Genomic DNA, 21,577 nt, shown 5'->3' with positions numbered 1-21,577 from the left:
ATTTTTCATCTGTTTCTAGCAGCTAAGGCGATGGACACAGTCTTAAAAGTGTTTGTGCCTGGCGGTAATGCTAATCAAAGGACACTCTCCCAGCCCTCTGTTCTGAATGAAAAAAAAAGAAAAAAAGAAAATCAAGCTAAAAAACGTTTGGAGGGCAGTGGCACTTCATCTGTCTAACCCTATTTACAGACTAGAGAAACATGTCACAAGAAGCGAGTCATTATTTGTAGCAAGGCAGGTCAGGACCAGTGCCAGGGAAGCAAATGTCAAGTCAACCCCAGGCAAAGGACAACCACAGCTCTGCCGGGCCAGTCGTTGCTAATTAACATGCTAGCTCATCTCAGAGTTCTGTCTCACTGACGTCATCAGGCAGTGAGAGTTAACAGAGATGACTGCAGATTTGATCTATCGTTTTTTGCTTATAATGCTAATACAAAAAATGTAGGTAGCTCCCAAAAGGTAAAAATGCGCTTTAACACTGAGACAGTTTGACTTTTTTTTTTTTTCTTCTCTCATTGGCATTCTGTGGTACACTGATGGATTACTGCCACAATTCTACTAACAGTTTTGCTTCAATCATTGTTTGTTTTGGTTGGAGGCACCAAATTACAATTTCTGAGTGCAATGCAATGCAATGCAATTTCCCATCATCCTCACATCCCCAGTTTGAAAATACTTAAAAAAAAAAAAAAAAAAAAAAAAGAGACTAAACAATAACGACCAACATGCCAGAATGTTTCCTCACCCATATTCCTGTGTTTGAAAAAAAGGACATAAGTCTCCTAATCCCTAGCGCACTCATTCGGTGTGGCATGTCTTTCTCTCTCCTCCTCCTCATCTCTTGCTCCATCCTCCTCTTCCTGCACGTCCGAGGCCTTGTTGTTAAATGGATGGAAGACGGAACGCAGATGACATTGATGACGACCAAAAAAAAAAAAAAAAGATGAATTAAGTTTAATGGGAATCGTGTGAAGGAAGGGAGAGGGATGTAGATGATTTGCAGTGAGGTTTTTTTTTTTTCTTAATGAGTGAAGCCTGCTAGTGGTACATGCAACAGAGGGATGAGAATAAACAGATGGACGTTTAGTTCTGCAGACCTGACAGTAACTTATGGCAGTGAGAATTATAACGATGCCAGACAAATTGCTTTAAATGACTGGACAGTGTAAATGAGTGAAAACTCAAGTGTGTGACTGTGTGTGTGTGTGTGTGTGTGTGTGTATGTGCTCCAACCTTAGTTTTGTGGCTTTGTTCTGTTCCTATACCCCCACCAGATGTGTGCAACTCCTTGGACACGACACACAGAAACTCAGCCTGGTCCTCTGTGCCATAGCTATAAGAGGAGCCAATGTTCACCATCTATAGTACAGGAGTGAGAGGGAGAGGGAGAGGGGAGAGAGGGAGAGAGAGAGAGAGAGAGAGAGAGAAAGAAAGAGGAGTGCTTAGCTTAATTAAAACAGAAACAGGAGACTCAGACAGTCAGAGAGAGTGGTGTAGAGGTTTGTAAGGAACAGAGGCAGGCTCGGTCAAACGCTGTTGCCGTCCACCAAACACTACGAATCAAAACCCTGAGCTCTGTGCCGGAGTCAGCAGGGTATCTTTAGTCTGATCAGATTATATAAATGAAGCAGCTCTGAATGTTAGTCGCAGGCGACCCTGGTCTGTTTGGGAATGCTCGACTGCGAAGCTCCGTTAAATACAGGTGTCTCTTTAAAAACGACTTTCCAGAACAACCTTGTGGCTGAGAGGAAGAGCAGACAAAAAAAACAAAAAAACAGGAGGAACACGGGGGGGGAACAAGGGAGGAGGGAACGAACTCAATGTCGGTCCAACCCACAGTCCACAGCAGTCCAGGCCGAGGTTTTCGGCAGGTGCGCACGCTGACCTGCTCAAACTTCCAGCCGTCCGACATGGTGGACACCATCTGGGTCAGCTCCTCCTCCTGACACTGCAGCACCCGGTACACGTGCTTCGGAGGGACCTGCTGTACGACAGAAAACGGCAAAAAAAAAAAAAGTAAGAGAAAGGGAGGGAGATTGAAAGAGAGAGAGAGAGTTGTTTTTTTTTCTCTTAGATGATTGAGATGAATTGAAAGACACAGAAAGAGACAGGGGTGGGGGAGTTGGTGGGGGAGATAAAGAGAGAGAGAGAGAGAGAGAGAGAGAGAGCAAGTGAAGTATTGAGAGGGAAAAAAGGAGAGAAAGAAAGAGTGGAACAGAGGGTAAAAGAGAGAGTGATACCCAGAGGCGAAAATGAAGAAATATGGAGTGAGTAGGAGGAGAGCTGTTGCATAAGCGAGAATATAAAAAGAAGGATGTGAAGCAGATGCTAAAGGGATACAGATTCGAGCGTCGTACATCAGGTTCAGCTATGAATAATGCCTATACATGGTTTGCGGTCTACGGGAGAGCCTGGGCAGAGATTATTCGTAAGACTCTGTAATACCTGTGTCGCCTTGCAGTCACGCTCTAGAATCCTCTCTTTGATTAACTTAATCAGCGGCGTGATGTTGTAGAACTCGGCCTCCTCCAGAACGCCTGTGGGCACAGAAACGTTAGTAGTTATTCAAATCACTTTCCGAGAAAATCATTTGACTTATGCAAATAGTCCCCCAGCTGAAATGTAAAACAAACAAACAAACAAACAAAACCAAAAAACAAACAACAAAACCAAAAACAAAACCACCCAAACCTTCCTCTGCCAGCTCCTTGTTATAGACCAGTTTGCCGTGTCGAAGATAATTCAGGATGGGGCCAAAATAGGTAGGGTCTCTGTCAATCACGTATGCACCAGTCTCATCCTACAAACAACAGAGAACAAGTCACCTTCTCTAGTCCGACTTCCCATCATGCCCACTCACTCACACAGGCCATGTTTATGCTCCCTAGAGCCGTCACGCACAGTGCAATCGAGTAATTCCATATCTAACGGTACATAATGAGCTTCATTGAATTTGGTTTGGCTGAAATAAAATCACTGGATTGCGTACGGATATAGCCTCAGAAAAAAAAAAGAGAGAGAGAGAACGAGAGGGAAGTGAAGGAAAAAAAAAAAAAAAAAAGGAACTTAACGTTGAGAACAGCAGTGTGAGTCTCCAGTGCATGGTCAGTGTCACAGGCGTGACATGGCTGAGTGAACCTGCTCTGCAGTGAGCTGACTTCTCTTAAGAGCCCCCCCCAGGGCTTTGGGGTGGTTGGCTGCGGGAGGGGGTGGGGTGGGGGGGGGGTGGGGGGCGTGGGTGGTGGTAAGACCAGAGGAAAACACAGCCTCTTACATTCATCTGACTTGGCCTGTTCTTAGCCGAGAGATAAGGACTCTCCTCCAGACTGAACCCACCAGAGTGGATTACACAATCTGCCCTGAAGTGTGACTCCTCAAAGGGAGAGGATACGCTGAAAAAATGGGAGGAGAGAGAGAGAGAGAGAGAGAGAGAAGGAGAGAGAGAGAGCTTGTATCTGGTATGGAGGCAGACTGAGCACTAAGACTAAACATCTGATAGATGTATTGGAGCTCATGGAAAAATAGTGAAAACACTTGAGAGTAGTGAAGATGTGCCCTGGCAGATGGATAAATAAAAAATAATCGATAGGAACATCAAACGTGTTCAAACTGAATAATCCTAGTCTGACACAATCATTGCAGACTCAAAGGGAATGGACATGACATAACATTACTTCTCTTCCAAAAAAAAAAAAAAGAAAAAGAAAAGGAAAAAGAGACAAGGGCAACAGCAATCTCAAAAAGACAGCATGTAAATACACCCACCTCCAAACAAATGGGAAGACACATTCACATGAATTAGAAAAACACAGAGACACAGACACACACACACCAACGCTCCAACAAAAACACATTCCTCTTGCCATGAAGCAAAAGCTGAAGACACCTCCACACTCAACGTGACTCGACTTGACAGTAGGCACAACAGCACCTGCGTGCAACTTCCTGTATATCTTAGCCAGTTGGAGAGGACAATCTGTCCTCACTCAGAGACAAACACATAGCAACATTTGGGAGTTAGACGAACATAAAAACGCCACCGCTTTATCATGTCATTTTTCCCTTAGAATATTCCCCCACTGTCGTCTGTGAGGCATATCAAACCAATCATGGAAAGTTCAACATTTCTCCTGTGTTAATGTTTTACTCAGCAACCGTAAAAAGGCAATGTAAAGTGAGAGTCCCTGTGGCATACAGGCTTCATCCCAAAGGAAATACCCTGTAGGCAAACAAAGGACTTGTTTATCTCAACACGCAGAGCTATATTAGCTCTTGCTTCTGTGCGCGTACTTTCTACCTTACTTACGTCTGGCTATTTATCTGCTTTATTGAAACAAGGTTTTATTTTTTATTAGTTATTGTGAATAAAAAAAGAGAGAGAGAGAGATACAGGAAGGACAGACCAAAGTATAAAAGTGTGGCACAGACATCTTCACTGAGTCAACGGCATGTTAGCACTTGCGCTGTGGGAGGAATTTTTAACATATCATTTTAGTGCGGCAACCCACACAACCCCCTATCAGCTCTCCCACAACTTCAACTGCAAATTCATGTTAAACGACGAGAAAAAAAAAACCTTCAGTGACTAACATTGTGGGAAAAAACGATTAATTTCAACGCTCTTCATGACCAGACAGACAGAACGCAGATTGTCCTCTGAAGAGAACTATTCCCGTGTCCAAGGTTATCGTATTGGAGCATGTATTTTTTGGCAGTGTGCTTATTAGTACTAGTCATGACAAGCACTGCAGTGTAGCGTACAGAACTATCGCTGACCATCTTTTGCTCAAGAGTTGTAATATCAAAACTTTCCTCTATCACGATTCTCAATTCACGTCACCGAGTCTTACTGCTCTGTGATAATAAAAAACTGCAGACTTTTACTCCGTTCGTTGTCATAACGGGAGATGGACTGAAACTGTGATAACGAGATAGCAAAGGTGAATTTCCGGTATTCAACCTCAGGGAGTAGAAAACATCGCCCTAAAGGAAAAAAACGGCCCTTATTAGAGCAAGAATAGAAATTACGGATATCTTTGGCAGTCTTAAAAAAGCCACTAATCTTATTACCAGAGTCTGTATACACAACACTGCAGCATTCGTCTTAAAGCCCGACTCCTCACCGCCTCCACTGCCTAACAAGTCCTTGTGTCAGAAAATCAGCCTGTTGCCAATGTGACCGTTAAGAGAGAAAAGACTTTGGTTGCCATTGAAAGCTCCAGTTTTTTGTCCATAAATTCACGCTAACTCGCAGTTTCATCTACGGATCATTCTGTCCGTGTGATGCATTAACAATATAGAGACGCCGCGTTATGACGCCCGCGTGTGGGGCGAGTGCAGAAGCCTGGAAATAATTCAATGATCTTAACAGATGCCAAATATTCAGTAAGGACCATTTAAAGTGATAAAAAAAACACATAGAACACTGAAAATACAGTGCAGACCATGAATGGAGGGAGGTGTGCTTTCCGAATGCTAGAAAAAGTTGCTGCAAGAGAACATGAAACGATTAAACAGACGGTGAAGGAGAGCAGAAGAAATGCGATTACAAAAACCAGGCACTCTGAAGAGACAGGGTTTGATTTCGGGCAGACGTGTTCTGTCCATTTGTGTGAAGGTCGTATATACACGCCTCAGAATTCTTCTTTTCACCCAGGGCAACCGTGCAAGCAAATGAGGCAATGCACAGAGAATAGTCAATCTCTGACTGTTTCTTTCACATGTTATCACACAGACGACGGGGGTGGGGGTCAAATCAGTATAACGCGTTCAGTAACACTGATGCTTGGAACTGTATGGGCTAATCACTGTATAGGCTCACTGTGAGGCATGCACACAACTGCTGTGATGCTGCGCGGCACGTGTGCATCCATCTGACCGATGAAGACCAGTAAATGCATCACCGGCTGAAGGCTCATTTTCATTTAAATATGAGTCAGAATTAAGAGACTTTACCGACAAATAGAGGATGGCAGTGCCTTACCGTGTCAGAGTGCAAGTCTTCTTGCTGGCATAGTCGGTACAGAAACGAAGTCTGCTCTTTCAGAAGAGTCTGTCGCGTGGTCAGGAATACGGTGCCACCAACATTAAGACGAACCCATTTACCATTGTTGCCGCTGCTGGTGCCGATTCCAGAACCGTTCCCAATGATCTGGGGCTCGGCACCACTTGACTCAACAGCAGCTGACGTTGTGCCTTCGCTTCCTTCACTATCTTTGTTGTTATTGTTGTTGTTATTGTTGTTGTTGTGGTTGCCATGGGATGTCGAGAGAGAACCGACCTCTGAAATAGGCTGTGACACCGCTTTCCGTGTATCCTCCGCTGCCATTAGGAAGAAAGACGAGAGGAATCAGGAATGGGCTATTTGTGTGCAGTACTGTTGGTGACCAACACTCCCCCAGTTATGTGTCACTCGCGATCCTCCTGCTGTTTTGTTCCTTCCCCAAGCCCTGAGCGTTACTCTCTGTCGTTTACTCCGCCTAGACATAGGTTTTCATTCAGCAACGATGCATTATGGTTATTGTAGTGTGCACAGGCATTCAGCGCTGTCCAAAAAGGTTCATTTCATCGTCTGCACGACCACCTAAAACAATCTGATATAAGAATATAGAGATGTATTATTTAAACTATGGACGTCTAAATGAACGTATCCACCTACAAAACCTGAGTTTTAGGATTTCGAAACAGAATGATAGGATGTATATAAATTATTTTAGAGGTGTAACACATTGGAGTCAAGTGTCTAAGAGAGTCGGCATCAAAGTGCTTTCTTATTACAGACTTACAAAATGTCAGACAAGACTTTTTTGAAGGTCTTTGTCCAATGTTCAGACTAGTAAAGCGAAAATATATTCCTGAACACCGAAAAAGCTTAAGGAGTGAGAGTGAGAATACGGAGCTGCCGAGATTTGCGCCTCGGTCTGGGAAAACAAAATTGAATCTAAAAGCTGAAATTAAATTATACAGCAATGAAGACTGATTTTCAGAGAAAATATGTATATATATATGCTCAACTCCAAATGCAAATATTCGAATAAAATAAAATAAAATATTTTTCTGCGTGTAAAACAACATAACACGCAGAATTGTTCATAATCATACTATGAAACGATAGGGTTTGGTTAAGGACATTTCAGAACCATTTCACTGCACTCTATGTCAAGAGCCTGCATAGCAGAATTCCCAATTGCCTACGCTGCATTAAACACCATTGGCTGCTTTGAACACTGTTTATTTACAATAAAGGATTACCATGACAACAGTCTTTCTTTGCCATTTTAAAGCAAAGGAAGACTATTTTTTTAAATGTGCCGAGTACTTGAATGAATTCTCTATATAAACTGCATTATAAAACTGCATTATAAAATCTCTGTTTCATTTTATTGCTGGCATAGCCTACTGGCAGTCTGGGTTTATCTGGATTTATCTGTTACCACTTAAAACCTTGCACCCCTGAGATTCAAATGAAAACGTACACATGAGTTTGCTATGAAATAATGTTCTTTTAATCAAAACCGTTAGGGGAAGATGCACTTCTTTTTGAAGGTTTGTCAAAACCTTGTTTCGGCGTATCGTAAGGGACTGAACAGCTTTTGCTTACTGGATTTTTTCCACCCCTTGTCATTTTTATCGCGGTGGGCAAACCAAATCAAAACAAAGCAAGTTAGCGCCACCAAGTGGTTTGGAGACGGAGTGACAAAGCGAAATTCGATTTAAAAAAAATCCCTTACAAAAGGTCTGCCCTGTGTCCCTCATGGCCAAAGTACAAAACTCAAACAAATTCCACCAGGCGTCTCAAGATTTGTCTTTGGAGCTCAGAAGTACAATTCTCATCTAAAAACATTTTCTTTCTATGAGCTATTACACCATATTCATTTTTAGTTTGCTCCAGAACTGTACTCACAAACTCCAAAGCCAGACTAGACCAGTCAAAACTAAGAGAAGTTTTTGGCTGTCAAGATCAAAAGAGTGTGTAGATATATTTTAAGGTGCAGCAGGTCTTGTCTTTGATCATTGGCTGAGGACAAGAGCACCTATGCTGAGACAGACATATTGATTTTTTATGGTCTCCACTGGTCTTGAGACAGGATAGCCTGAAAGCAATACCCTCCACAGCAGTTCAATGAATACTGAGCACTGAATATATGTAATAAAAATGTTTGAACTGTGGTCAACAGACTGACTCTGTTGCTGCACACACACACACACACACACATATATACAGAGGCCTATTTTCAGCAACCATCATACTTGTGTTCCAATGGCATACTGTGTTAGCTAATCCAAGTTTATCATGTTAAAAGGGAAATTGATAATTAGAAAACCCTTTTTATGTCAGTACAGCTGAAAACTGTTGTGCTAATTAAAGAAGCAATAATATTGGCTAGTGGAATATCTGGAGCATCAGCATTTGTGGGTTCAATTATAGACTCAAAATGGCCAGAAAAAAAAGAACTTTCTTCTGAAACTCGTTAGTCTATTCTTGTTCTGAGAAATGCGGGCTTTCATCCTCATCTCTCAGAACAAGACTAGACTGTTCCTGACAATACTGCCCCTCCCTGGTGATGGTTGTTGATTACATACTGACAAATCAGCCTAATCTGTTTTGCTTCTATGAGAGAAAATGATACCCAGCCTTGGCCATGCTCCAGATATGTTTGATTAGATTATGTCAGAACTTATGCCGGCCTTCTGTGAATATGCTTAGCAGTGGTTTTCAGGTAAATGTTATTTTGCTATTTTTTTTCAGTTCTGTAAATTGACTTGAGGATATTATTGAACACAAAGGAGCTGTTTGGATGAACAACACATGTGGTTAGATGACTGTATTTTCATGTCTCACAGCCATGTAAAGCATGTGAGTTGTTATAAACATTTCTAACTAACAAAAAAGAGCACAGTGTCTGTAAGTAGATTTAATCAGTATCCTGTTGTCTCACAGACACTGACACAGTATAAAGAAAGTCGAATGCATTAATGAATTAGTGAATGATTGAAGGAATTAAACCCGTGCCTTTGGTAACATGGAAGAAGTTTGTTTATGTAGACACTAGCTGAAGTTAACGCGGGGCTCTGTGTGATTATTCTTATACCCTCTCAGTGGGAGTACATGTTATTTCTCTCTCTGTCTGGTATTGGCCGTACATTGCCGTAAAGTGAATGTGACTCACTCTGTCAGAGTTCTGTTTTTGGATGTTCCATATAAAATGGCTCCTCAGGTGGCATTTAAAAAAAAAAAAAAAAAAGAAAAATGTAGTGACATATGTTACACTTTGTTTGCTGTGTTTATATTCTTTAGCAGACAAAGTCATTCTGTCTACATTAAAGGGTGACATTCAAAGCAATGTCAGTGCTTCAACATGACCTATTTAAAAAGCAAAAACAACATACTGACAATGCTCAACATTCAAACTATGCAAGTCAGTACTACCCTGCACTGACAAAGGATGCTGCCACAGAGGTACACCATCAAACAAATGGTCTAAGAAAATGACTGTTTCTCCTAAACTTGCATAAACATTGCATTATTCTTCATTGTGTGTGGTAATAAGTAAAAGAATGCTGATTATTTTAGGCAGTTATGTGTCAGTCCAGCTGTGTTCCAGGAGAAGACAGCGGTGACCGAATGCTTCTGTGATGTTTCGAAGGCACAAACTTTCAGGACGTAATGTCCTATCTGCTAACTGTAATCACTGCAGAACAGCAGACTTGGTGCCTTTACTCACAACCTTGGGCAAACAAGTAACAGAAATAAACTTGAAGTACCAATTCACTTCACAGGCTAAATCCAGACAATAACTTTCATGGGCTCAATTCTTTCGATCCTTTGAAAGAGACCATCAGACCACTACTAGAACAGTACTAACAGGTTTTTCAACATACAGACAAGCTGCATCATTCTATACATTGACAATATATTTATTGACTTTTCAACATTATAAAAAGAGTGTTTGTAGAGTAAAAGATGGAAAGATGATATATCAGAAATATCGTGTGTGCATAAAACCAAAAACAAAGAAATAGTGATGGAGGTTGCCCATCTCTCAAAGAGGAGGGAAATGGTATTCACAATCTTCTCTGCCTTCGTCAGAATGGCGTAATTATTACCCAATAGCTTTTCCCCATGTTCGGTGAAACTGTGATGGTGTGATGTAGGGTAAGAGTAATGCAGTCAGAGATTACAAGAACGTGCTCTCCAACCCCCCCCCCCCCCCGTCCCCCGTCCCCCGTCCCCCGGGTGTGAATTACTGTGAATGCTGACAGGTGAAAATCAACAGCAGGATGGTAGACAACATTATAGAGCAGACAATGAATCTCAGCCAGTTTTCTTATAAATATATATGGTTCTTATGGCTTTCTCTCTTGTTCTTGCTCTCTCTCTCTCTCATTTCATTTCATGTACTGTAGGGAAAAAAAGCACCCATATTTCCAAGGTTAAAACTATGAGTTTTTAAAAACTCAGTCAGCTAACCTATATCATCTGTTTTCCCTTGATATAACCATATCATTTTGCTGTCATGTAGTTTCTTCCATGTTTTCATCTCCAGTTTGTAGTCATGATTGGAGAAAAATGTCATTCGAGTGTGCTTGCTGTCATAGTAGTAGTTTGGGTAGTTCTTGTAATCCGCTGTGCTGAAACCATAGGCTCTCACCTAAAAAAAAAAAAAAAAAAAAAAAGGGGGAGAGAGATTTAAACTTTACTGTAGCATTATATACCTCTCTCTCTCTTCTCTTCTTGGGCAGTTTTGACTTCTGACTTGTGGTTATCCAGCTAACTGAAAAATCTGACCAAGCTAGCCGCCCATGCTAGCGCGTAGTCATTATACTGAGAGTGACGTACTGCACAATCAACATGGAAAATGTCAATTTGAAAAAAAAAAAAAAATCCTTACAATGTCACAAGTGTGCATCGCCAGAAACAAGGTGAACGCTCCATTAGTTGGTCTGAACCACCACCATCTTTTGGTCCTCAGGCTTCTTGACATAAGAAACCTACAGGAAGGCAAAATCACATTAGCCACGAGAAGGAAGCACCCACTCCCGACCAAAAGTTAATTCAATATGAAATCTGTAGCTTCACCCACAATACATTTTTTTTGTTTTAATTGATGTCCTACCGGTTCCGCACATATCTGAGGAAGTCAGGGTGGAGAACATAATAGATACTCTCATTGAAATGGCCGCCATAATAACTCCTGGGACTTAAGAAGAACAGTTCAATGAATACATTGTACAAAGGATTTTCCCAACTTCAGTTGCACCAACCATAAAGATGAACCCTGACGTATGATATTATCAGATTGTGGTGTTTAGGCATTATCATTTGTAGCTTTATTACTGATAGTCTTTTAACTTAATGTTAAACAGGCTCTTGAACAATATATTGAGCAGTGATTAACTGGGATTCGTGCACCTCATACAACCAAGATTAGCATTAACTTCTGACTGTGCTGTAACCATGGCCTGGATACATACAGCCTACTTTAATGGAGAAATTCTGTCTCTTCTGACTATTCTGTCACTCTTATAGTGATTATACATATGCCCTCTTCATGCGACTCAGTATCTTTTGAAAGACTGGAGAGATGAAATTAAATGTCTTTTCGGGAAGAGATCCCAGTTAAACGACAACGTAATGAAGTTTGAGGCTCACCATTTATCCTGTACCATTTCCCTCAGAATTTGGTTGTCTGAATTCAGACCACTGTCACCATTTTTAAAGCGGAAAACTCACCTCCGCCCTCGATAATGGCCAGATGGTATTTTGGTGTTCTTCATCAAATACTGAAGGAAGTTGTAGTCTCTTGGATGTTCTGGGATCAAAACATACTTTATGCCCTTCCAAAAAAAATAATGATAGAAAAAAAAACTTATGTGAAAACATGTTACACAGGACAGATAATTAACTACAAAAATATGAAATTAATCTGTCAGATTAAGTAATGAGACTTTGTTGTGCAGCAGGGGGTGAAAGGTTGTCACATGATCTGCATGGTGTGGCAGATGAGCTGTTTTGTCAGTATGTATAAAAACAAAATGCAAAGTGTTTTGTGAATTTTAATATGCTGCCACCCCAGGGTTTAATGTGTTTTAAATGTGTGGGTAATTATAACATTAATTGAAACAATATTAAAATCTTGGCCTTTGATTAGATGATTTGAGTAAATTCAACCTAATAAATATTCTCAGTGTGATTTCTTGAGAAAACACACAGCACAAAACTTTCTTTGAGTAAAAACAAAAGCTTCTTGCAAAGATACTTGTTGACGTCTAGTTATTTTTGCATTGAGATACATTCTCAGCTTTCTAGAATCTTCTTCACTTTTTCCTTTGGCTGACACACCTGTACGGCATTACAACATCATATTCTCAAATGGTGAGAAGAAAAAGTAATAACAGGATTGACAAGGCAAGACACGGCTTTCAAAGAGGTTGGTATTATTGTTCTCCAAAGAATTAAATATTGTTTCGAATGATGTGAGCGCAATTATCAGCGTACATACAATATACAGGGAGGGGCTCTATGAAAGTATGTCAAAAACAGCTTTCATTCAGTTCTGGGCGTATGCAGGGCAGAGCCAGCAGAATGCAGCCGTGGCCGAAACGGAAACAGATGGAAAGTTGAACACAACTCTGTTTAAGTTTTGAGGTGGCAAAAGAATAAAAAAAAAAAAGCTGGTATTTTCTGCTTTGTGCTTCTATTGTTTTTTATTTTCTTTTTACTACACATGGGTATCGAGTTTGGATTTTTACAACACTTAATGATGGCTGGCCCTCATCTCTTGCTGTCCCTCTGCAGTGCATAGAGTGACTAACAACTCATCAGTGCACGAAACGGATTCTTTGAGATGGGAATTAAATGTTTCCTGTTGAGACTCGTAAACCAGGAGTGCTAAGGAATGAGACTGGTCAAACACGTCAAAGGAAGCATGTGCTTGCTTGACATCCTTGACGAATCAAAAGTTGAGAGTTACTGAACTAGATGAATTCCTTGAAAAGACGGAGCTACAGCTATCACCCGTTCAAAGGGTTCCATTGTAGAAACACCCAGTCACAAGGCAAAACACAAAATACTTCCAGCATGCACAAAGACAGCTGTAACATCACAAGAAAGACGAGATGTTTTTCACTGCTTTATCTTCCATTGTGAAGCAAAATGAAACCAGAGAGTGACAGTTGCGACTCCAATGAGTAATCTACCCTGCCTATCTAAGCCCTGTATTCACTCAGTCTCTCACTTGGCTTGTGCAACTATGGTGCACATGACAAACTGTTGAAAGCTTTCATATAAATCAGTACCACTGGTGCATGATGACAGCATCTGTGCATGTATCAGTCAAGAGTACGACGGACCGGCTCAGCGACCTGTTGCTTTGTGGAAAAATGCGAAGAAGAGGGAACATTCCTAGATTCCAGATAAATACCCACAGTCCCAGAATAATTCCCACTAGACCTTTACAGGTGGTAACAAAGATTTCCAAATGGCCAGTCAAATGATTTTCAGTGACCAGTTCAATGAATGTTTGGTGCCCAAAAAAACAAATGCGCAAATGCCTTCAACTGCTTTACTGCACAATATAACTAAAAATAGAAGGGAGCATGAAGTCCAAAATTATGTTTTTGTTGTTGTTGTTTTTTATAGTTGTTTCTTATTACCTTATGCCAATCAAACTACATGGCAGTACCGTCAAGTTGATAGTTCAGAATATGACTTTAAATCATATGTAAAGTCCAGTATTGTCTTCCATAAGAATCACTGAATTACACTTAAATGCCACCGGTTTTCCGTGCTAAGATGATGAAAATGTGCTCTTTTGTTCTAACATTTGAGAGAAGCAGAGGCTGATTTCGTTTCTTTGACCTGAATACGTAACCTGTACTTTCATTCACATTTTTGGTAGTGATCTCAGTCATCTTGCTTTGGCATAGTCAGTTACCTCATCATGAGGGACTTTTCGAAAACCTCTCTTCTTGTGCATCATCAGGGAAGTGATGATAGAATGGGACGTGTGCACATAGACTGAGGTTTTATTCCCCACATCCTCCTCATGACCTGCAGTAATGGCTGCGTTTACCCTGCAGACATCACAAAGCAATTGAATTACTAATCAAACCAACCAGATTAAAAGACATTAAAAAAAAAAAATCCTAATGTCACCCCAGGGGAAAAGGCAGGGGTCTGCCTTCAACCCTTTTCAATGGGAGAAAATCTAAAATTTTTCAACACCCTGATTGCTTTATTGAAAGACATATCAGCAAACAGTTATAGACAAAGAAGTACTGCTCACAAACACAGTGTGACCCCCTGTCATTAAGACCAGACATAGCCCCGGATCCTTCTGGGGGATCTGACCTGCTGTAGGGTTTTGTTCCATCCTTCATCTAACATTTGTTATTTAGCTGATGAAGGAGTTCAGCATCCTGGACTGGAACCAGGAGTATGAGGGCTGATACCAAACAGGACAGTGTGCTCCCAATGACTTACACAATTTGTTGTGTTATTCTACACATTGTAAAGAGAACACAGTCAAAAGATGTTTTGTGCCTCACTCACCTGAACACATAGTCGTGGGAGTCAATCTCCTTTCCCAGTCTGGAGCCGTTGAGGATCCCCCCGGTGCCAATGACAGCACAGCGGATGCATCCATCCTTCGCACTCTTCGGGACAAGCAGCAGTCGAGAGTTCTGAGGCTTAGGGATTGTATCTACTGCCTGTTTTACAACTGCACCGGATGAGAACATAGAACAAAAGCACAAGATGATTTTGTGAGCCAGCGATTCCACTAAGGTTTCTAAAATAGACCTTAGATCTTTTGAGAATTACATGGTTAAATAAAGAATAAAAAATAAAACACAGAATAAGAATTAGAATAAAAAAAAGAATACAAACATAAAACATATTGCACACCAATAAAAAAATAAACAAACTAAAATAAAACAAACACACTCATATACATATATATACACACACACAGCCGATTGTATACATTCATGTTGGACCTGTCCCTCCTATTGTCCTGGGGTCATAATGACCCAAAATCATATTCAAACAGAAGAAAATGATATAAAACATTAATCTAAGTAGATGGCCTCCTATGTAGCTTCCTAAGATGAAATAAAAGCATAGATGACCTTCTCAAGATGAGGCCGAGAGGGAAAAGACCTAATTTTTGAGATGTTACGTAACTGATACAAACATGATTGCACAACTTTAGTAATCCGCTTTTCAAATGAAAGGTCACTGTCAAATATTACACCCAGGCAGCAGGTCTGATAATTATAGATAGGAATCCAAGATGTTTATGAAAAATGGGGATGGAGCAAAGATAATTATTTCTGATTTGTTTTCACTGAGCTGGAGAACCTTTTGTGACATCCAGCCTTTTATTTCTGCAAGGCAAGATAAAAGATGATGAAGACAGCCTTCTTCACTGGTTTTTAGTGGGACATAGATTTGTGTGTCATCTGTATAACAATGATAGTGGATTTTGTATTTATGTATGATATGTCCTAGTGGCAGCATATATATACAAAACAACAGGGGGCCAAGGATGGAGTCTTGAGGAACACCACAGGACAGAGGGGCCACAGAGGAGGAGGCATTTCCCATCACTATCCAACAGAACTTTCTCAGTAAATATGATTTAAACCAGTCTAGAGCAGTGTCCCTGATGCCAACCCACTTTTCAAGGTGATCCAATAGGACAGAGTGATCCACAGTGTCAAATGCAGAGCTTAAATTAAGAAGAATTAAAATTGAACAATCACCAGCATCAGCTGAAAGTAAAAGGTCGTTTGTCACTTTGATGAGAGCAGTTTCAGTGCTATGGCATGCACGGAGACCAGAATATGTCAAAAACATTATTGTTGTTCATAAAAGAAATCAACTCTATTGGACAATCTTCTCCAAAACTTTTGATAAAAATGGTAATTTAGAGATGGGTCTAAAATTTTTTAAACCTGTAGGGTCGAGGTTAGGTTTCTTAAGTAGTGGGTGGACTACTGCATGCTTAAAGCAGGAGGGAACACATCCAGTGGACAGAGAGCTATTTACAGTCGATAAGATATAGTGGGCCCAACACTGTTAAAAATCTCATTTAGAAACCTGGCAGGCATCAGATCGGAAGGACTTGAAGGTTTTAATTTGGCCATGTTGTCTGTCAAAGTGCATAGAGAAAGGCCCTCAAAGTTATTGAGCAAGGCAGAGGGGTTGTAGTGTGGCAATGGAATAGCGTTAAAGGTTACATAACCCTTTTTATTTCATTTATTTTATTTGTGAAGAAGGATAAAAACTGCTCCCAGATCATGGGGTGGCTTCAGTTTGCTGGCTAGGAGGGTTAATGTACTATAGACCTAATTTATCTTGAGATTAGTAAATATCAGAGTCCCATACATCTTAAAAGGCTAAGAATTGTATTTTGAGGAATATTATGACAATTTCACCAAAATACAAAACAGTTTTCATGTTTTTCCAGTGCATGGGAGGGCTAGAGAGTTAACAAAACAGCTGATGTTGTTTATGACTATTTGGTTGTATTCTACACTTATGGCGGTAACATTGTGCAAAATTTCACATTTGTATCCAAAGGTCTAGTTGAGTTATGAAAAATTGGACCGGGGTCATAGTGATCCAAAAGGTAATAGGCGCTGGTATTTCTTAAGACAATAAGGGTTACTTGGTATACAACATCATTGTGTTTAGTTTCAAAGATCATTATCTGAGAACCAGTTTGTGCTGTTGCTCTCAATGTGTAGATTTGTGAAAATACACGTGGATTTTCGATGTTCTCATCCATCACGACGAATTTCTAATGCCTGTCATACCTGTCTTTAACTTCTATGCTTTCCAGGTATCACAATGAGCAGAAGAAGAAAGGATTCCTGTGATTAGTTTCTTAATTTCAGGTGGTTCGTATGGGGCGCTGTTTGTAAAAAGTTGCACCTTCTGTTTTCCTGCTCAGTTTTTTTACATTTAGCAATGAAAATAAAGTTGTTATTTAACGAGAAAAAAAGTTGCTATTCAACGAGAGTAAAGTCGTAATTTAACGAAAAGAAAGTCGTTATTTAACAAGAAAAAATAATTTTAGACTACGTGTTATTTTAGAGTGGAAATATCAGAAGAGCGGCCTGCCTCCTGCGTTAAAGGGGAACGTGGAGTATCTGGTGAGATGATACTTTAGTACATGTTTCACCAAAAACAAAATATGCACATCAGCACCATATTATCATATCAGGACATCAGCATGAACAATGACAACAGTTCTTGAATCTTGAGTTGCCGTCAGAAGCAGGCTCCGGCCGCCATTGACTGTACTTTAGCCCGTTTTGTTGGTTGCTGATGATATATTTTCCTAAAAATGATGTTTTTTCCCCTCGTTAAACAACGACGTCATTCTCATAATCTCAGAATTTCTTCCCCTCAATGTGGCCCTAATACTTGGTCGCACAAAAGAGTAGGCCTATTGCTGCCACGCCAGAAAAAGAAAAACGATCAGTGTCATGTGAAAAGTTTATTGCGATAACAAGATGTTTTTTCACGTTGTAACAAGAGAAGTTATATTGTTGGGCTATAACATGAAACTCGTGTTTGAATGAGGAAACGGTGTGCGGAAAACTGATAAACTGAGGAATATGGCTCATTGACACGATTTGATTAAGCTTTTTCATTAGGCGAAGTCCTACTTCATGCTTGGCCTGAGACATGGTGGGATACTGCTGTTATTGAGCACAGTGGATGGTACTGTAATAAGTATCTAAGAAGGATTTTAAAATGCATGGGGCTGTGCAGAAGAGAGAATGAGTCTGACTCTCTGGAGTCCATATCATTGGGAGTCCACCTCCGCCCGAGACCAGCTTGTCTCCTTATAACGTGAAACGTTTCATGTTAAAATATAATAACTTATACTGTTATAACATGAAACGTTTCACGTTATAAGGAGATAAGATATTTAGATATTTGACATTCACATTTAACATTTATATTTCGGCTATTTAATAAAGCCTATTATTTTATAATTTCGCTTTAATGCAGATCTTTACTCTTGGAAAAGTTATTACAATATTTTACATTAATTTCTCTCAAATTTTTTAAAAGAGTGACAGCTGAAAATGGATGTGCTTTTTTTTTAACATTTGGCAGTGCTAAATGTGCGAAACACTGAGCAGAAAAACAGAAGGTGAAACTTTTTCTAAACGGCTCCCCATAGGTTCGAGCCAGTGTGGGAACCAAAATGTGCATGGTTACGGCTATCTGAGAGCTAAATATACAAATACCGTGTCCATACAATAAGTATGGACACTGCCATAATAAATAACCTATATGTTTTTCGTGATGGAGGATTAACTTACATGTGTAATTATGTCCCATAAAACCAAACGGGTTGTTAAAGTGGTGGAGTCGTTTCCACTCGCTCATATGAAGATCTCCTCTCTGTATGAACAGGAGTATGTCTGAGATGAGAGCGCTCTTATACTCGGGGTCTTCCGGGTTCCGCAGAGATCGCGCGCAAGTCTGCAATCACATTCAGCATTTTTTTTTATTAACAGTTTTCTCATTTTACGGAAACTTGACTTCCTGGGTGATTCAAACTGCATGACTAGATTGAGTTCGTTAAGGATTCTCGTTGTGCTTAAGCAATGTTAGGTACATCTCACAACTCCGATAGTCTACATTTACATCTCAGCAGTGGGCTACACACCGTGGGTTTGAAGTTAGGATCGTGGCGGTACATGTCATCAAACTCCCATCGAGGCATGGACGAAAAATGATGCTTGTTCATGTCTGGCAAAAATGTATCGTCCCAGTGGACTCCTTGAGAGTTCTCAGTTTCCAGAACCTCTGGAGAAGAAGGATTTTCATTTTCTGTTTCACCCCCCAGAACTCTCTGCATGGCATCTCCAACATTGTCAAACTGACCGAACGACAGCAAATATGGACTAGAGACAGGACAAAACACAATATGTTTATCTCAGTGGCAATGTAGTGATATGCACTATAGTAAGTCTATATATTCAGTCATGTCCTATACACAAATTGTTGGTACCCCTCTAGGAGAGACGCCTGATACACTTTACAAATTCACGTTAAAAGATTTTTTCAGCACAGCAGGAAAAAAAAGAACTTATTTGATTTTTGTTTTTAAAGTTACTGTCAGCTTAGGCGTGTAGCGAGTTATACTATGACTATACTATACTATTTCCGTATCCAGCGGGTGGGGAATATGAAAGAACGTTTCCTGCCGATGGAAAAGAACCATGAAGTTTGGTTGGTGCTTGGTTTTCTGGCGATCTTTAGTATCAAGTGAGATTAAGTATCTCAGAAATCGCAACTACTGCACAGTAGTCTAAGTAATTCTGAGATATTACATAATCAGTGCGGGGTTCGTCGCCACTGACATTCTCTAACAGTTCTTACAGCTACTCAAAAAGGTTTAGACAGAATAAACTGATGTGGTTGGAAATGTTTTTACAGACCCCCAAACAACTGTTCCATTTAGCAAGCATCCCTTAAATGAACAGCAACAGTGTAAAACGGCTTCTTGTTAAAACAATGAACATGACATACAGGGACCCAGTAATAATAAATAACAACAATAGTTGAAAAAGTAAAAATAAATTAAACGCATCAGAACGTAGTTTAATTGCTGGCTATTGGGTATTTGGTACCACTTTATCATGACTAAACTTTATTCATGTAAAAGTAATTCTTACGCCAGGGGCTTTTAATTAATTTTCTGTGCGGTCACTTTTTCAGCTGCGAATGTAGGCATAATTTGTCAGCCGGGTATACAAAATATCGTGACTGGTCAAGACGCATTCTGTAAGGAGCCTAACATTTTAATGATCATTTTGCGGGCTATCAGACCGTCGAAATAAAAACTGATTAAGAGCACCTGCAGCAATCCATTAACGAATGATGGCTGAAACGGAAAGATTGAACTTGAATAAGTTTGAAAAACGGATTTGAACAAAAGTCTCTGGCGGTAGTTCCTCGTCAAAAAAAAAAAAAAAAAAAAATCAAATAGTCGAGACACGTGACAGAATGAATTTCCCACCTGACAAACGGACTTTGCCTTCACGCTGGGATGTGAACTGTGTTGTGTTTTAAGAATATCTGACGATTCTCCGTGAGAAAAGGGAGATTGCCCGTCTCCGGCAAGTTTTCTCAAATTTAGTTTGTAGGTTGCGATCTGTATACAGTCTATAGACACTGCCATAGATGCTCGTCAGACATTCTGTGTCTCTTCTGTTTTTTATAATGTTCATGGTAGACAATCCAGACTCGCAGAGGTATGTCGACAAAAGAAAGAAACAAAAGAAACAAAGCTATTGGGTGTGAAGCCATATAATAATAGACTATTTTGTTAACGGCTTGTTCCGCACTTAGATGTGAAACCTGTGCGGGACCCAGATGAAAATGACGCCTAATGAAAACTACAGTCCAACGCGACGTGCATTAAACAGGGAATTCCAAGTTTGTTTATGCTTGGTGATGAGAAAGTAAACAGCGAGATTATCTCGGCCTGGGAGGTTGTCTACGTTGCTGTGACCCTACTGAGGCTATTTTCCTCATTAAAAGTCAAAGCAAAGCGTGCACATTTCTCCCATCAAGCAGTTTATTACCTTTAAAGAGGACTTTGAATTTAAGGCTTTGTTATTTGATAGGGATTTTCCTATCCTTTCCTGCCTTTCCTTCAAATATTTTGACGCCCACTTTACCCCTTTGCCATAACCTACTCAGTCAGCCACTTTTGCATCTTAGAAAGCTTATTGAACTCATTAAACCTGGTTTCAAAGAAGGAATTCATACGAACCAATATCATTTCCCAACTTGCTATTCTTCCAGAAGTTCGTTATAAAGCTGTCCTGATGTCACGGAGGAATAACTAATCTGCACAGCATCAAAGTCTTTCTTGTGTCTATTTTTACGGATTTGCAATTTACACAAAAGAGCTATTTGTATTCACACGTGTTTTCCGAGTAGTGTCTTGGTTTGACAAAATATAGTGTTTTTCAGCTCAGCTGGTGGTATATTGGTTGGTATACAGTATACTGATTAGACGTTACTCTCAATCATAATTTACACATGAAATCCAAAATTAATAAAAGTTAAAACTGATCTGTGTGGGCATGCAAGTTAAACAATCTGAAAAAATCTTACCTGAAGCCGTTTTCTGACATGTCCGCATTACTTAAGACTAGTAAGTAAATTAGCAAGAAAATTAAGCCTAAAATCAAACCCGCCAGGAAAGCTTTGCGGACCAACATCTTGGAACTGTCGTGATATCCGGACACCTGTTAATAATTTCCCTGTCACATTTCGGATAGTCTGACGTCACCGAGCGAACACCGCACTACACCTGGTTGGTCTACCTTGACCAGAGGGCGGCTTTCCGGAGTTTAATGTGTGTGATGAATGCGCTGCTTTTTAGACCGCAAATGAGTGGTTAATTCGCTTATATATCATAGCTGCGCTTTCCTTATGTGGTTGTTCAATGATATTTGCTACTAATCATATGTTTCTTGAGACAGAAGCAGAGGTCTTCTTAAATGTATATTCCATGTACTTTCATGCGTT

The 21,577-nt window shown here is 40.2% G+C and overlaps 2 protein-coding genes across 2 annotated transcripts; both read right to left on the bottom strand.

The window, feature by feature from the left end:
• Positions 1 to 782: 782 nt before the first annotated feature.
• Positions 783 to 6,328, bottom strand: kctd17 (potassium channel tetramerization domain containing 17). The gene is made up of 6 exons (XM_030775535.1): positions 5,984 to 6,328; positions 2,692 to 2,800; positions 2,446 to 2,537; positions 1,886 to 1,981; positions 1,234 to 1,359; positions 783 to 875 (listed from the first exon to the last, which is right to left on the bottom strand). Exons 1-6 carry the CDS (start codon positions 6,326 to 6,328, stop codon positions 783 to 785), a joined length of 861 nt encoding a protein of 286 aa, XP_030631395.1.
• Positions 6,329 to 10,466: 4,138 nt separating this feature from the next.
• LOC115812652 (alpha-N-acetylgalactosaminide alpha-2,6-sialyltransferase 1-like) lies at positions 10,467 to 21,180 on the bottom strand. The gene is made up of 9 exons (XM_030775136.1): positions 21,161 to 21,180; positions 18,699 to 18,936; positions 18,349 to 18,511; positions 14,555 to 14,723; positions 13,938 to 14,076; positions 11,735 to 11,838; positions 11,118 to 11,201; positions 10,893 to 10,992; positions 10,467 to 10,652 (listed from the first exon to the last, which is right to left on the bottom strand). The coding sequence occupies exons 1-9, from the start codon at positions 21,178 to 21,180 to the stop codon at positions 10,467 to 10,469; spliced, it is 1,203 nt and encodes a 400-aa protein (XP_030630996.1).
• Between the last annotated feature and the right edge of the window lie 397 nt (positions 21,181 to 21,577).

This window comes from Chanos chanos, chromosome 5 (assembly GCF_902362185.1).
Source record: "Chanos chanos chromosome 5, fChaCha1.1, whole genome shotgun sequence".
Lineage (NCBI taxonomy): Eukaryota > Metazoa > Chordata > Actinopteri > Gonorynchiformes > Chanidae > Chanos > Chanos chanos.
Note: the sequence above shows the minus strand (reverse complement) of the source record. Positions and strands in the feature narration are given on the sequence as shown.